This window comes from Bubalus kerabau, chromosome X (genome assembly GCF_029407905.1).
Source record: "Bubalus kerabau isolate K-KA32 ecotype Philippines breed swamp buffalo chromosome X, PCC_UOA_SB_1v2, whole genome shotgun sequence".
NCBI lineage: Eukaryota > Metazoa > Chordata > Mammalia > Artiodactyla > Bovidae > Bubalus > Bubalus kerabau.
Genome location: NC_073647.1, coordinates 86,252,442 through 86,268,198, shown reverse-complemented (window position 1 = coordinate 86,268,198; position 15,757 = coordinate 86,252,442). Strand labels below are relative to the sequence as shown.

The 15,757-nt window shown below is 34.9% G+C and overlaps 1 protein-coding gene across 9 annotated transcripts in view; it reads right to left on the bottom strand.

The window, feature by feature from the left end:
* The window catches only part of BRWD3 (bromodomain and WD repeat domain containing 3), a 163,605-nt gene that overhangs the window by 102,771 nt on the left and 45,077 nt on the right, over nt 1-15,757 (bottom strand). Inside the window, exon 7 of one of the 9 annotated variants that reach the window (XM_055564908.1) lies at nt 242-3,032. The exons of 7 other annotated variants lie outside the window; for them this stretch is intronic. In XM_055564908.1, coding sequence (XP_055420883.1) covers nt 2,824-3,032 — 209 coding nt within the window. In that variant the 3' untranslated portion in view covers nt 242-2,823. One more of the 9 variants, XM_055564909.1, reaches the window with a different exon arrangement.

Here is a 15,757-nt window from a genome sequence, read left to right as displayed (position 1 = left end):
TAGAAAGAAGTGAATCTCATTCTTCTAGCATGAATATATATAGCTCTTTTGGGAGAGAAGAATGCTCGAAGTTCCTTTCCTCAAAAGTAACAATAAAATAAAGGGACACACATACACAATTATTATTGTGTTGTATTTAAATGTCTCTATCAAGATTACTATGGAAAACTATATGCCAATAATATGGACAACCTAGAAGAAATGGACAAATTCCTAGGAATGTACAATCGCCTAAGATTAAACCAGGAGGAAATAGAAAATATGAATAGTCCATTAGCAACCAAACCAGCGGTTACCAATGAAGAGAGGAAAGCGGGTAAGAGCAACTTAGGGACAGGAGATTAAGAGATACAAACTACAATGTATACAAGCCACAAGGATACATATTGCACAGCACAGGGAAATATCACCAATATTTTATAATAACTATAAATGCAGTATAATCAATAAAAATTTTGAATCAATTATATACCTGCAAATAATATTGTAAATCAATTATATGTCAGCTAAAAATAAATAAAAATAAAAGTCAAAAATAAAAAGTATATGCCAAATTTTTAAAAATCTTTAAAAATAAATGTCTATTAAATACGCTACTTGAACACATTAATTCTTTTGTTAAGGTTTTTAAAATAACATTTATTTCTTAAACGTTAACATGTGCATATTAGGAAATCAAAAAACACAAGAAGCAAAAAACAAAATCATTCATAATCACAAGCAGTTTACCATTTGATGCGTTCTAGGTCTCATTTTTGCATTTTCACAACTAAGCACCCATTTTTATGTAATTAAGATCTTACAGTTAAGTATCATGCTGTTTCACACATCATAAATATTTACCATTCCAAAGTCCCAAAGCTATGAGTATTTTGATAACCAAGAATACATTACACCAACTCAATCTGGAAGGAAAAAAATGTAATCCTGCCTTTGTTGCTGACAAAAATTTCAGAAAAGATAAAAATGGCAACAGGTCTTTAGATAAAGATATTGGCAGTTATGATTAAAATACTACATTGTTTCTTCTTCTATTATAAGCACAAGATAAGAGATGAGCAATTTAAACTTTCACTCTAACAAAGTAAAATTAATGAGAAACAACTACAAATAAAAAATTCCCACAAACTCTATACCAGTATATCGAGTATTCATTATCACATTCTCAATATTTAACCTTCTATCTACAGTATTTCAAAAGCAGGTAACAGTTTTAGTATATATAATTAATTACCTTGATTAAAGTATTTTAAAAACACTATAAGAGTAAATGTTATCTCAGCCTCTATTTACTAAGGACTTTAGCTCTCAAAGTTAAAAAAGTGAGATTACAACATTCAAAACACTGGTAAGAACAGGGCAATCAAGCAACATAACTTTAGTCAGAACAAAATGTCTGCTTCTTCATCCACTGTTGTAAAGGATTTGGCAACCTTTGAAAAATAGCACACATTAATTAGGACACCTTTCTATCTAGGAAGCTAAGATAGTTATAGTCAGGTTGGAACAATCAACCACAGAGTATTTTCTCGAGTAGTGATGTGAACATGCCAACTTTATCTTGAAATTCATTAAGAATTTTTGAGAGAAACATCTTTGATGTCACAATAAAATGTTGACAAATTAGTCAAATATAAATATGCATAAAATGTATTTAAGTACAAAATATTATATTCAGAATCCATTTTTGTCTCCTAAATTTTTTTTAAATTTTTGTAGAATAAGCTTCCAAACTGTTCTCTAAAAAAATGATATATGAACTAACTCAATAAGAGACCAAAATGCTTAAAGATTCAAGTAATAACAAGATAAGACTTACTCTATGTATTTATAAACTTATTAAGTCACAAAATTAATAAACAGCTACAAATAAAGTTATTGCTATATTTCTTAAAACATATTTGTTCACAACCTACTATGAGCTAAGCACTGTGACAGATGCAGGAAATACAACTTATAAGTCAAACAAGATCCCTATCCTTGTGGAATTTACATTATTCTACTGGGCAAAAGCTTTAATCATTTACTTAACTATAGGAATGAATAAGATATTTTAATGAAATTATCTACAGAAATATATATAGCTCTCAACATTTTTTTTAATAATCTCTGCAAGTGAGGCTGATACTGTGCCCAATTAGAGATCTACTCCAAATTCTCTCCCCACAAAAGTATCTTTTCTATAACATATCTGTTTGAAGGCCTTTCAGACTCTTCCTATATACTTCTAATAAAGAAGAGATTACTTCTCAAAAATTGCTCGAATTTTGGAAAGACTCTTTAACTGAACTCAATTGCTTTCCCCATAACTTCCAGAGAATAACAGTTTAGCCCTTGAGAGCTACACATAAAAGACAAATCAAATCCCTTTGCTATATGGTAATTCATGAAATATTTAAACATCACTATCATTTGCACCTTAATTTTGTCCCTCAACATGTGAGGTCCCCCTTTACATTACTCACAGCAATAATTTACAAACACCTTTCTTTCCTATCATTCCCTATAGAAAAAACACTTTCACCATAAAACTACTGTGTTTGCTTTTTTTTCTGGGAAATACCTAGTTCATCAATATCTGAGCCTCTTAAAACAGTAAGAACTGAGCAAAATATCCCGGTAGTCTAATCAGCACAGAATACAGGGGATTATTTCCAGCTACAGCTCTACTACATTCGATTTCTAAAACAGCTGCCTTATACTACCTTACATTAGCCAGATTAGTTAGTTTGACATTCCTTTTTAGTATACATATTTAAGTTCCAGTGACAACCTCCTTAAAGTACACATCTGAACCATTTTTCTAGATTTCACATATATGCATTAATATATGATATTTGTCTTTTTCTCTTTCTGACTTACTTCACTCTGTATGACAGACTCTAGGTCCATCCACATCTCTATAAAAGCCCCAAATTCGTTCCTTTTTATGGCTGAGTAATATTCCACTGTATTTATGTATATCTTCTTTATCCATTCATCTGTCATTGGACATTTTGATGGTTTCCATGTCCTGGCTATTGTAAATAGTGCTGCAATGAACATTGGAGTACATATGTCATTTTAAATTATGTTTTATTCAGGGTATATGCCCAAAAGTGGGATTTCTGGGTCATATATAGTTCTACTTTTACTTTTTTAAGGAACCTTCATACTGTTCTCCATAATTTACGTTCCCACCAACAATGCAAGAGGGTTCCCTTTTCTCCATATCCTCTCCAGCATTTATTGTTTGTAGTTATTTTTGATGATGGTCATTCTGACCCGTGTGAGGTGATACCTCATTGTAGTTTTGATTTGCATTTCTCTAATAATTAGTGATGTGGAGCCATCTTTTCATGTGACTCTTGGCCATCTGTATGTCTTCTTTGGAGAGAGGTCTATTTAGGTCTTCTGCAGAACCTATTTCCAGGGCAGGAATAGAGACACAGACATTGAGAATGGACATGGGGACACAGAGGCAGAAGGGGAAGGTGGGACAAATTGGGAGATTAAGATTGACATATATACACTACCGTGGGAACCTGCTATAAAGTACAGGGAGCTCAGCTCAGTGTTCTTTGATGACTTAGATGGATAGGATGGGGGAGGTAGGAGGGAGGTTCAAAAGGGAGGGGATATAGGTATACATACAGCTGATTCACTTTGTTGTACAGGAGAAAAACAACATGGTAAAGCAATTATACTGCAATGAAAAATTAAAATTAAAAAAATAAAAGTACACAAACAGTTATTAAATAAGCTTGTCTAAAATTTTCCTGGGGTTAAAGCTAAATTCACCCATCAATAATTTCAAGATCTATTCTTTGTTCCTTTTTGTATACTTGTTCATTGGGTATTCCCATTTCTTTTGTCTACTCTGATTGCACAAAGAATACCTAAATTAGTTCAGTATACCAGGACTTAATTTATTTGGAACTCTTAAAGTAGCCAGGTACTCACTCATATATCTTGTGATTTTTTTTCACCACACTAGCTCTACCCTCTACCCTTTACAGTTTATAAATCTTTCTCTTGGATAGAGAAGACTAAAGCAAAATATAATTATCCCCAACAGTTAAAAGTTTAGTAGTTAATTTATCCCATCTATTCCTTTTTAATAAATCTATAAAGTCCTTCCCCATATGCTACCTGGAACTTTAAATGTGTTTTGAGGGTATTCTTACATGGATTAACCATATGAAATTGTTAATATGCAATCATTTTCTACAAACAGAAGTAGTAGTTTTAAATGCCTCAACATAATAACTAAATTGGACTTGGGAGGAATGGGGAACATTCATTTTTAGTTTGATCTAGATACCTGCTTTTTTACCTCTCTACTAGGAAAGCATCATTCATACTGCCCAGTCTTTAATATAATCCTATATAAATTTATCACTCAATTTCTACCCACTGTAGTACAGCCAAATTTCGGTCCATAGGTTTGTAAATACATTTAACTTGCACTACTATGCCTCACCTTCACAATAGATATGTTTGTTTAGGACCAAATATAGCCACTCATCACATTTTAAGTACTAATACTATTTCAAGTTTTGAATCTCTTTATGTTAAAATTTCTAGTTCACTCTGTTGCATTATATCCAATATTTAAAAATATCCTGTCTAACTTAAATGTTTTCTATTGTGAATTACTGGTCACTTTCTGCTTTATAGGTCTTTTCCTCATGTTACACCTGGAATACTTAATCACATCATTGGGTAATTTTCTTACAGGTAACTTTACTAGTGTCACTAAAAAACAGTAACTTAAACTTATTTTGGCTTAATATACTGCGCTTTCTCAACATCAGTTAAAAGTGGTAATGAAGAGTAAAAGGGAGAGAACACAGTAATCCCCTAAGAAGCCTCAAATTTTACAAAGAATATATTAAAGAAATTAATTAAAACTGAATAAAATTCACATAAATGTTCTCCTGAAATCTGTCATTTTATTCTATTAACATTTTAAATGCTATTTAGTTACATTGAGAAATGGATAATGATGGCCTTTGAAAAAACAAAATCTCATAATGCAAAGCAAATAATATTCTACTGTATTATTGGATATTAATGCACCATTTAATGTAATCAAGTTCTATTTGTTTCAAAATTACAATACAGAACACTGTATTTCAAATTAATAAAGTTAGAATCACACTGACTTTTTTTATCTAGTGTTCAATAATAGCTTGAACTTCCTCATGCTGTGACATCCTCAATTTTTTATAAGGATGTGCTTCTTTTCTTATGTTACTCTTTTCTTCACTTTCCTCTCCATTAAGTGGTCATCCATCATTTCATATGAAAAAAAAATTATAAAGTATCAATAGCTGGTAAAATTCTACTGTTAGAAAAAAGTGTGCATATTTTAGAACATTTGTTGAGCATAGCACAACATGTAATATTTGTTATCTTGACTTCAAAGGTCAGTGCTAGACCTTCAAATATTAAATAATAAAAAAAGACCTAAAAAATATTAGAAGAAGCAATAACAAGGACAGCAAATCCAAATCAAGGACTTATTACAGGGTGGTTGTATCAAGAAAACTTTCATTAGTACATCAGCTTATTTCTACAATTGTTCAAGACAAAACAGTCTGTTCTCCTAAATCCAGTCAATAATATTAAAGCACCTAGATCAGTAAGCAGGAAGAAAGAGAAGGATCATTGCAATTGAAAATTCACAAATTCTGTGGGGGGGAAAAAAAACCACAAAGTACATTTCCTTCTATTATCTCCATACATGAAAAATAGAATATTATTAGACCAAAAAAAAAAAAAATAAAAAGATTAGGAAACCTCTGTTAAAACATGTTGAAACAATCATATAACAGCAGACAAAGACTACAAAGTAGCAAATAATTTTAAAATTGGGGAAATTAGTAATAAAGTATAAAATACTTATCTTATACTAAATTTAAGGTTTTCTATTTTACATACTTAATAAAAAATGTTGATTTAAAATGAACATTTCTTTAAAAATAAAATGAATATTTCTTTTAAATCTCATAGTAAACATGATTTCTTGAGAGGATACAGCTATCAATAGCAGAATCCAAATTTAAAATGCACTAGGGGATTGATGTCAGCATTGTAGCAGTTGAGTTTTTTCTTTTTTTTCTCTCCCCTTTGATGAAAAACTAATTGGACAATAATAGCTGAAAACACTGCAGTCATGGGAAAGGACATGCAAGTACATGAAGCTAATAGAAAACCCTATTACTACAATTTAAAAAGACCTTCTGTAAAACATATTATAATGAAAATTTCAGAAATCAATGATAAAGAAGGAATATTAAAGGCAGCAAAAGGAAAAAAATAATCTACAAAGGAAATTCTATTAGGCTATCAGCAGATTTCTCAGAAAGACTCTATAGGTCAGGAGAGTGTGGAATGATACATTCAAATTATTGAAAAATAAACATTGCCAGCCAAGAATACTTTACCCAGCAACATTATCCTTCAAAAGTGAAGGAGAAATAAAGGATTTCTAAGGCAAACAAAAGCTGAGGGAGTTCAACACCAGTATACTTGCTTTGAAAAGATATGCTAAAAGGAGTTCTTCAAGTTGAGGGAAAAAAAAAAAAACACTAAAAAGCAAGATGATAACATATGAAACACTCTGGTAAAGGTTAAAAATGGACAGAGTTAGAAAACTATAATTCCATATTAGAATGGTATGTTAACTCCTTAACTTTAGTATACAGCTTAAAGGAAAAGACTATTAAAAAGGACGCTTGTTCCTTAGAAGATCATATGACAGGACACAAAACAAGTCCTAGCAAATTTAAGAAGACTAAAATCATTTTGACTATCTTTTCTGACCATAATGGTATGAAACTACAAATCAACAAAAAGAACAAAATTGGAAAGTTTATAAACATGTGAAAACTAAACAACACACTTCTGAACAAGCAATTGTAAAAGGAAAAAACCAAAAGGAAATAGAAAACTATATGTAAATAAATGAAAATAGAAACATATCAAACCCTATGAGATGCTGCAGAATGTATCAAAAAATTAGAACAATTGGGAATAGACAACATCACTTCAAGAAACTAGAAAGAACAAAGTAAAACCCAACAGCAGAAGGACAGAAATAAGAGATCAGAGGGAAAATAAGTGAAACAGACAAGAAAAACAGTAGAAAGGTCCAACAAAACTAAAAGCTGGTTCTTCAAAAAGATAAACAAAATTGACAACTGTAGCTAGACTAAGAAAAAAAAGAGAAGACTCAAATAATACTGCAGAAATATTTGGTTGGCCAAGAAGTTCCTTCGATTTTGGGTTAGAAATATTTGGTTGGCCAAGAAGTTCCTTCGATTTTGGATTAAAGACACATTTTTTTCATTTTCACCGAGAACTTTATTGCACAGTGTATCACTGTTTTGTTCCACTACCTTCTGCCATTTTTCAGGCAACTTTATAATTCCATCTTTACGAAACTTTATATTTTTAGGCAAAGAACTATTCCAGGTGCCTTTTAACAGTCTTGCAAGGAACTGAAATTTTCTCCATTAAGAGAATTTTGTCAAGATAGAAATAAATGGAAATTCAAAGGTTCAGTGTCTGATCAATATGGCAGATCAGTGAGAATTTCTCAGCCAAGCCATAACAGTTTTTGCCTGGTCATCAAAGAAACATGTGGTCTTGCATTAGCCTGGTGAAAGATTATGCATTTTCTGCTGACTAATTCCAGATGCTTTTCATCAAGTGCTGCTTTCCATGGTCTAAATGGGAGCAGTACTTGTGGGAGTTAATATTTGGTTTTCCAGAAGGTTCTCATGATAGAGGACTCCCTTCCAATCCCACTATATGCACATCATTTTCTTTGGGTAAGACCAGCCTTTGGTCTGGTTGGTGGTAGTTTATTTCATTAGCCCCACACTCTCTTCTATTCTACATGATTATACCTTATCCACTTTTCATCATCTATCACAATTTGTTCTAAAAAACAGAACATTTCTGTTATGTTTCAGAAGAGAATAACATGCGGAAATATGGTCAAGAAAGTTTTTTCATTGAATTTATGTGGAACACAAACATCATCAAAATGATTAATTTACCAAGCAGGTGTAAATGATTTTCAACACTTGATTTGGATATTCTGAGTATGTCAACTATCTCCTATGTGGTATAACACTGACTGTTCTCAATTAACGTCCCGATTTGATCATTATCACTTTTGACTCGTCTCTGCAACCATGGAACATCATGCAGTGAGAAAAAAATCCAGGACAAAACTTAACAAATCACTTTTGACACATTTGATCAGTCACAGCACCTTCTCAATATACTGCAGAAATCTTTTTTTGTATGTTTAAGTTGCATTTTTACCTTTCTTGAAATAATAAAGCATCATATGTCAAAATGTTGCTTTTTTATCTTCAATATTAAAATATCTTCAATATTAAAATGGCTACACAAAAATTCACCAACTTTTAGTAAGTTTTTTTTTTAATGCACACTGATATGACAGCGTCATTATACACAATACAACCTAAGAAAACTATTTCAAGTCAAGTTAAAGACAACTAAGAACCATCTCTGGGGAAAAAAATGATAGAACTTTTTGGCCAAGCCAACACAGAGGTTCATAAGAGACTACAATGAACAATTACATGCCAACACTTAGATAACCTAGAAGAAATGGATAAATTTCTAAAAATGCATAACCTACCAACAATGAAGCAGGAATAAACAGAAAATCTGAACAGATCAATAACGAGTAAACAGACTGAATCAGCAATCAAATAGCTCTCAAAACAGAAAACCCTAGAACAGATGATTTCACAGGCCAGTTCCACCAAAACTTTCAAGAAGAATTAATGCCATTCCTTCTCAAACTCTTTCAAATTGTAGAGAAGTGAACACTTCCAAATTCATTCTACAAGGCCAGGATTACTCTGATACTAAAGTCAGATAATGACATTATAGGAAAACTGAAGATGGATATCTTAATGAACACAGATGCAAAAAATTGTCAACAAAATATCAGCAAACCCAATTAAAGAAAACATTAATAGACCAAGTGGAATTTATCCCTAGGATACAAGGATGGTCCAGCATATGCAAACCAATAAATATAATGTATAACAATAATAGAATGAAATATAAACATCACATAATCATCTCAAAAGATGAAGAAAAAGCATTTGAAAAATCCAACATCCTTTCATGGTAAAAATTTTCAATACATTGGATATAGAAACAGCATGCCAACATAATAAAGGCCATATGCAACAAATCCATAGTTAACATCATATTCAATGGAAAATATCAAAAATTTTCCTGCTAAGACTAGGAGCAAGACAAGGATGCCTACTCTCACTACTTTTATTCAGGTTAGTACTGAAGTCCTAGACAAAGTAATTACCTAAGACAAAGAAATAAAAGACATACAAATGGGAAAGAAAGAAGTATAACAGTTGTTATTAGCAGATAATAGGATTTTTCTTTTTTTTTGAGATGATATGATTTTATACATGTTAGAATGAATCAACACATTCAGTAAAGTTTCAGGATGCAAAATCAACATAAAGACAAAAGTTTCACTTCTAAACACAAAAATTAATGAAACATCTGTAAACAAGCTTATTCCATTCACAACAGCATCAAAAACAACAAAATAGGAATAAATTTAACTAATAATGTAAAAGATCTATGCAAAAAAAAAAAAAAATACCATAAGACTTCTTTGGAAAAAATTGAAGAACAAGTGGAAAGAAATCCCATGTTCATGGATGGAAAGATTGTTAAAGTGTCCATGCCACCAAAAGCTACCTATAGATTCAATGTAACCACTAATGGCATAGTTCAAAGATACAGAAAAGACAATCCTAAAATTTGTACAGGAACCACAAAAACACAAGAATAACCAAAGCAAGCCTGAGAAAGAACAAAGCCAGATGCACCACACTTTCTGATTTCAAACTATACTACTAAGATATAGTAAAACAGTATAGCACTGGTATAAACACACACCCACATACAAATGGAACATACTGAGAATCCAGAAATAAGCCTCTATGTGATAGCTTATGGAGAATGGTGTTGGATTTATGACCTCCAAAGAAGGTTTAGCTTTGGGATCAGGGACCAGGCTTGATTACGCGGAGCTTTTGTGTGGCAGAATTTTTATTACAGTGAAAAAGGACAGAGAAAGCTTCTGACATAGACATCAGAAGGAGGATGGAGAGTGCCCCACTTGCCAGTCTTATCAAGGCCTTATATACTTTTACCAGACCCACTCCCACAACATACATCTTGAGTGAACAAGATTAGAACTAACAATAGAAAGGTCTTACCAGACCCAGTCCCACAACATTTCTTAAGAAAATAAGATTAGAGAGGCAGTCCTAAGATGGCGGAGGAATAGGACATGGAGACCATTTTCTCCTCCACAAATTCATCAAAAGAACATTTGAACCCTGAGTAAATTCCACAAAACAACTTCTGAATGCTGGCAGAGGACATCAGGCACCCAAGAAAGCAGCCCATTGTCTTCGAAAGGAGGTAGGAAAAAATAGAAGACAAAAAGAGAGACAAAAGAGGTAGGGACAGAGCTCCATTCGGGAAGGGAGTCTCAAAAAGAGAGAAGTTTCCAAACACCAGGAAACACTCTCACTGCCAAGTCTGTGGTGAGCCTTAGAACCACAGAGGGCAACATAACTGGGAGGAAAAATAAATAAATAATTAAAACCCACCAGATTATGTGCCCAAGGGTAACACCTCCAGCAGACAAGCAGCGCAGATGCCTGCATCCTCCACTAGCAAGAAGGGGCTGGGCAGGGAGGTTTGGGCTGCATTGCTTATAGTAAGGTCTGGGCCCAAATGCCCCGAGGGCAATCTGAGGGAACTAACTTCAGCTAGCAAATCAGACTGTGGGATAACTACCACAGGAAAAGCCCTAACCTAAGACACCACCAGGCCCGCTCACAAAACAAAGGACTGACTAGAGCTACAAAAAAGCCCTAACCTAAGACACCCTCAGGCCTGCTCACAGAACAAAAGACTGAGCACAGTTAGCTGGCTGCAGACCATTCCCCTCTGGTGACAGGCAGCCAGAGCCAGAAGGGGGCAATCGCGGCCCCAGAGAGGCATTATTTACCAAACTGCAAGCAGGCTTCCCTGCTAACTAAGACTTCCTGGGATTCTGGATGGTCAACAACCGCCTGAGAAGGTGCACCGGTTGTACACCCAGGAAAACAGCGGCAGTGACAGGTGAGGCGATAAGTCGCAGGAACCGCGCTCGCCAAACACCTCATCACCTGAACTGCTCGGACCTGGGAAGGGCACAAAATGCAGGATCAACCAAGTCTGTGCCTCTGAGAACTACCCAAGTACCTGAACCTGAGTAGCTTAGACCTGGAAAGTGCATACAACACAGGGCTGGTCTCAGACAGTTCCTGGCAGAGCAACCGAGAGCCTAAGCAGTGTAGACAGGGAAAGCACACACACCATGAGCGGGGTCAAACCCAATGTGGCCGAGATACTGCCAAAACGCACCATTGTCATTTGTTTGCAGGGTCCCTCCCTCACCACAGAACAACTGAACAAGTCAGGCTAAAAAAGTGTCCACCACTGCCCCCTTGTGGCAGGGCAGATATTAGACACTGAGTTCAGTTCAGTCGCTCAGTCGTGTCTGACTTTTTGCGACCCCATGAACTGCAGCACGCCAGGCCTCCCTGTCCATCACCAACTCCCGGAGTTCACTCAGACTCACGTCCATCAAGTCGGTGATGCCATCCAGCCATCTCATCTTCTGTCGTCCCCTTCTCCTCCTGCCCCCAATCCCTCCCAGCCTCAGAGTCTTTTCCAATGAGTCAACTCTTCGCACGAGGTGGCCAAAGTACTGGAGTTTCAGCTTTAGCATCATTCTTTCCAAAGAACACCCAGGGCTGATCTCCTTTAGAATGGAAGAGACCAGCAAACAGAAGAAGCTAAAACAGAGGGAACCACCTTGGAAGTGACAGGTGTAATAGATTAAAACCCTGTAGTTATTACTGACTACATAGGAAGGGCCTATAGACCTTGAGAAATATAAGCTTAATAAGGAACTATCCGAAAATGAACTGATCCCACACTGCCCACAACAATACCAGAGAAAGTCCAAGATATATTTTTACTATTTTTGCTTTCTTTTTTTTCAATTTTTTTTAAATTTTTAAGTCCTGTATTACTCCTTTATTTTTCATTTTCATAACCTACGGTTACTTTGCAAAAAAAAGAGACCCTAGTTTTTAAAGCAAACTTAATATGTGTGTATATATATGTGTGTGTATATATATATATATTATAATTTTTGTGACTTTTTCTTTTAATATTGTATTTTTGAAAATCCAAATTCTACTTTAGATTTTTAATCTTTGCTTTTTGGCATTTGTTATCAATTTTGTACCATTAAAAACCCAATCTTCAGTACCCATTTTTACGTGGGAGCAAGATTACTGGCTGAACTGCTCTCTCCCCCTTTGGACTCTCCTTTGTCTACACCAGGTCACCTCTATCTTCTCCCTCCCCCTTCTCTTCTCTATCCAACTCTGTGAATCTCTTTGTGTGTTCTGGATGCTGAAGAACACTTAGGGAACTGATTACTGGCTGGATCTGTCTCTCTCCTTTTTATTCCATCCTTTATTCTCCTGGCCACCCCTGTCTCCTTCCTCCTTCTTCTCTTCTCTGTACACCTCCATGAACATCTCTAAGTGGTCCAGACTGTGGAGTGCACATAAGGAAGTGATTACTGACTAGCTTGCTCTCTCCTCTTTTGATTCCACCTCATCTCATCCTGGTCACCTCTATCTCCCTCCTCCCTCGTCTCTTCTCCATGTAACTCTGTGAACCTCTCCAAGTATCCCTCACTATGGAGAAACCCTTCATCATTAACCTGGATGTTTTATCATCAGTGCTGTATAGATGGAGAAGTCTTGAGACTACTGTAAAAATAAGACTGAAAACCAGAAAGAGGAGGCTTAAGTCCTAATCCTGAGAACACCAAAGAACTCCTGACTCCAGGGAACGTTAATCAACAGAAGCTCATCAAAAACCTCCATACCTACACTGAAACCAAGCACCACCCAAGGGCCAACAAGTTCCAGAACAAGATATACCACACAAATTCTCCAGCAACACAGAAACACAGCCCTGAGTTTCAATATAAAGGGTGCTCAAAGTCACTCCAAAACCATTGACATCTCATAACTCATTATTGGACACTTCATTGCACTCCAGAGAGAAGAAATCCAGCTCCACCCACCACAACACCAACACAAGCTTCCCTAAGCAAGAAACCTTGACAAGCGACTAGTACAACCCCACCGACAGTGAGGAAGCTCCACAATGAAGAGAACTCCACAAACTGCCAGAATACAGAAAGACCACCCCAAATACAGCAATATAAACAAGATGAAGAGATAGAGGAATACTCAGCAGGTAAAGGAACAGGATAAATGCCCACCAAACCAAACCAAGGAGGAAGAGATAGGGAATCTACCTGATAAAGAATTCTGAATAATGATAGTGAAAATGATCCAAAATCTTGAAAACAAAATGGAATCACAGATAAATAGCCTGGAGACAAGGATTGAGAAGATGAAAGAAAGGTTTAACAAAGACCTAGAAGAAATAAAAAAGAGTGAATATATAATGAATAATGCAATGAATGAGATCAAAAACACTCTGGAGGCAACAAATAGTAGAATAACAGAGGCAGAAGACAAGATTAGTGAGGTAGAACATAGAATGGTAGAAATAAATGAATCCGAGAGGAAAAAAGAAAATCGAATAAAAAGAAACGAGGACAATCTCAGAGACCTCTGGGACAATGTTAAACGCCCCAACATTTGAATCATAGGATCCCAGAAGAAGACAAAAAGAAAGGCCATGAGAAAATACTTGAGGAGAGAATAGTTGAAAACTTCCCTAAAATGGGGAAGGAAATAATCACCCAAGTCCAAGAAACCCAGAGAGTCCCAAACAGGATAAACCCAAGGCAAAACACCCCAAGACACATATTAATCAAATTAACAAAGATCAAACACAAAGAACAAATATTAAAAGCAGCAAGGGAAAAACAACAAACAACACATGAGGGGATTCCCATAAGGATAACAGCTGATCTTTCAACAGAAACTCCTCAGGCCAGGAGGGAATGGCAGGACTTACTTAAAGTGATGAAAGAAAATAACCTACAGCCCCAATTACTGTACCCAGTAAGGATCTCATTCAAATATGAAGGAGAAATCAAAAGCTTTCCAGACCAGCAAAAGCTGAGAGAATTCAGCACCACCAAACCAGCTCTCCAACAAATGCTAAAGGATCTTCTCTAGACAGGAAACAAAAAAAAGGATGTATAAATTTGAACCCAAAACAACAAAGTAAATGGCAATGGGATCATACTCATCAATAATTACCTTAAAAGTAAATGGGTTGAATGCCCCAACCAAAAGAAAAAGACTGGCTGAATGGATACAAAAACAAGACCCCCATATATGTTGTCTACAAGAGACCCACCTCAAAACAAGGGACACAAATGGACTGAAAGTGCAGGGCTGGAAAAAGTTATTCCATGCAAATAGAGACCAAAAGAAAGCAGGAGTAGCAATGCTCATATCAGATAAAATAGACTTTAAAGCAAAGGCTGTGAAAAGAGACAAAGAAGGACACTACATAATGATCAAAGGATCAATCCAAGAAGAAGATATAACAATTATAAATATATATGCACCCAACATAGGAGCACCACAATGCATAAGACAAATGCTAATGAGTATGCAAGGGGAAATGAACAATAACACAATAATAGTGGGAGATTTTAATACCCCACTCACATCTATGGATAGATCAACTAAACAGAAAATCAACAAGGAAACACAAACTTTAAATGATACAATAGACTAGTTAGACCTAATTGATATCTATAGGACATTTCACCCCAATATAATGAATTTCACCTTTTTCTCAAGCGCACATGGAACTTTCTCCAGGATAGATCACATCCTGGGCCATAAAGCTAGCCTTGGTAAATTAAAAAAAAAAAATAGAAATCATTCCAAGCATCTTTTCTGACCACAATGCAGTAAGATTAGATTTCAATTACATGAGAAAAACTATTAAAAAATCCAACATATGGAAGCTGAACAACACGCTGCTGAATAACCAACAAATTACAAAAGAAATCAAAAAAGAAATCAAAATATGCATAGAAACGATTGAAAATGAAAACATTACAACCCAAAACCTGTGAGACACTGTAAAAGCAGTGCTAAGGGTAAGGTTCATAGCAATACAGGCATACCTCGAGAAACAAGAAAAACGTCAAATAAGTAACCTAACTCTACATCTAAAGCAACTAGAAATGAAGAACCCCAGGGTTAGTAGAAGGAAAGAAGTCTTAAAAATTACAGCATGAATAAATGCAAAAGAAACAAAAGAAATCATAGCAAAAATCAACAAAGCCAAAAGTTGGTTCTTTGAGAGGATAAATAAAATTGACAAACCATTAGCCAGACTCAAGAAACAAAAGGAGAAAAATCAAATCAATAAAATTAGAAATGAAAATGGAGAGATCACAACAGACAACACAGAAATACAAAAGATCATAAGAGACTACTATCAGCAATTATATGCCAATAAAATGGAAAACTTGGAAGAAATGGACAAATTCTTAGAAAAGTACAACTTGTCAAAACTGAACCATGAAGAAACAGAAAATTTTAACAGACCCATCACAAGCACAGAAATTGAAACTGTAATCAGATATCTTCCAGCAAAC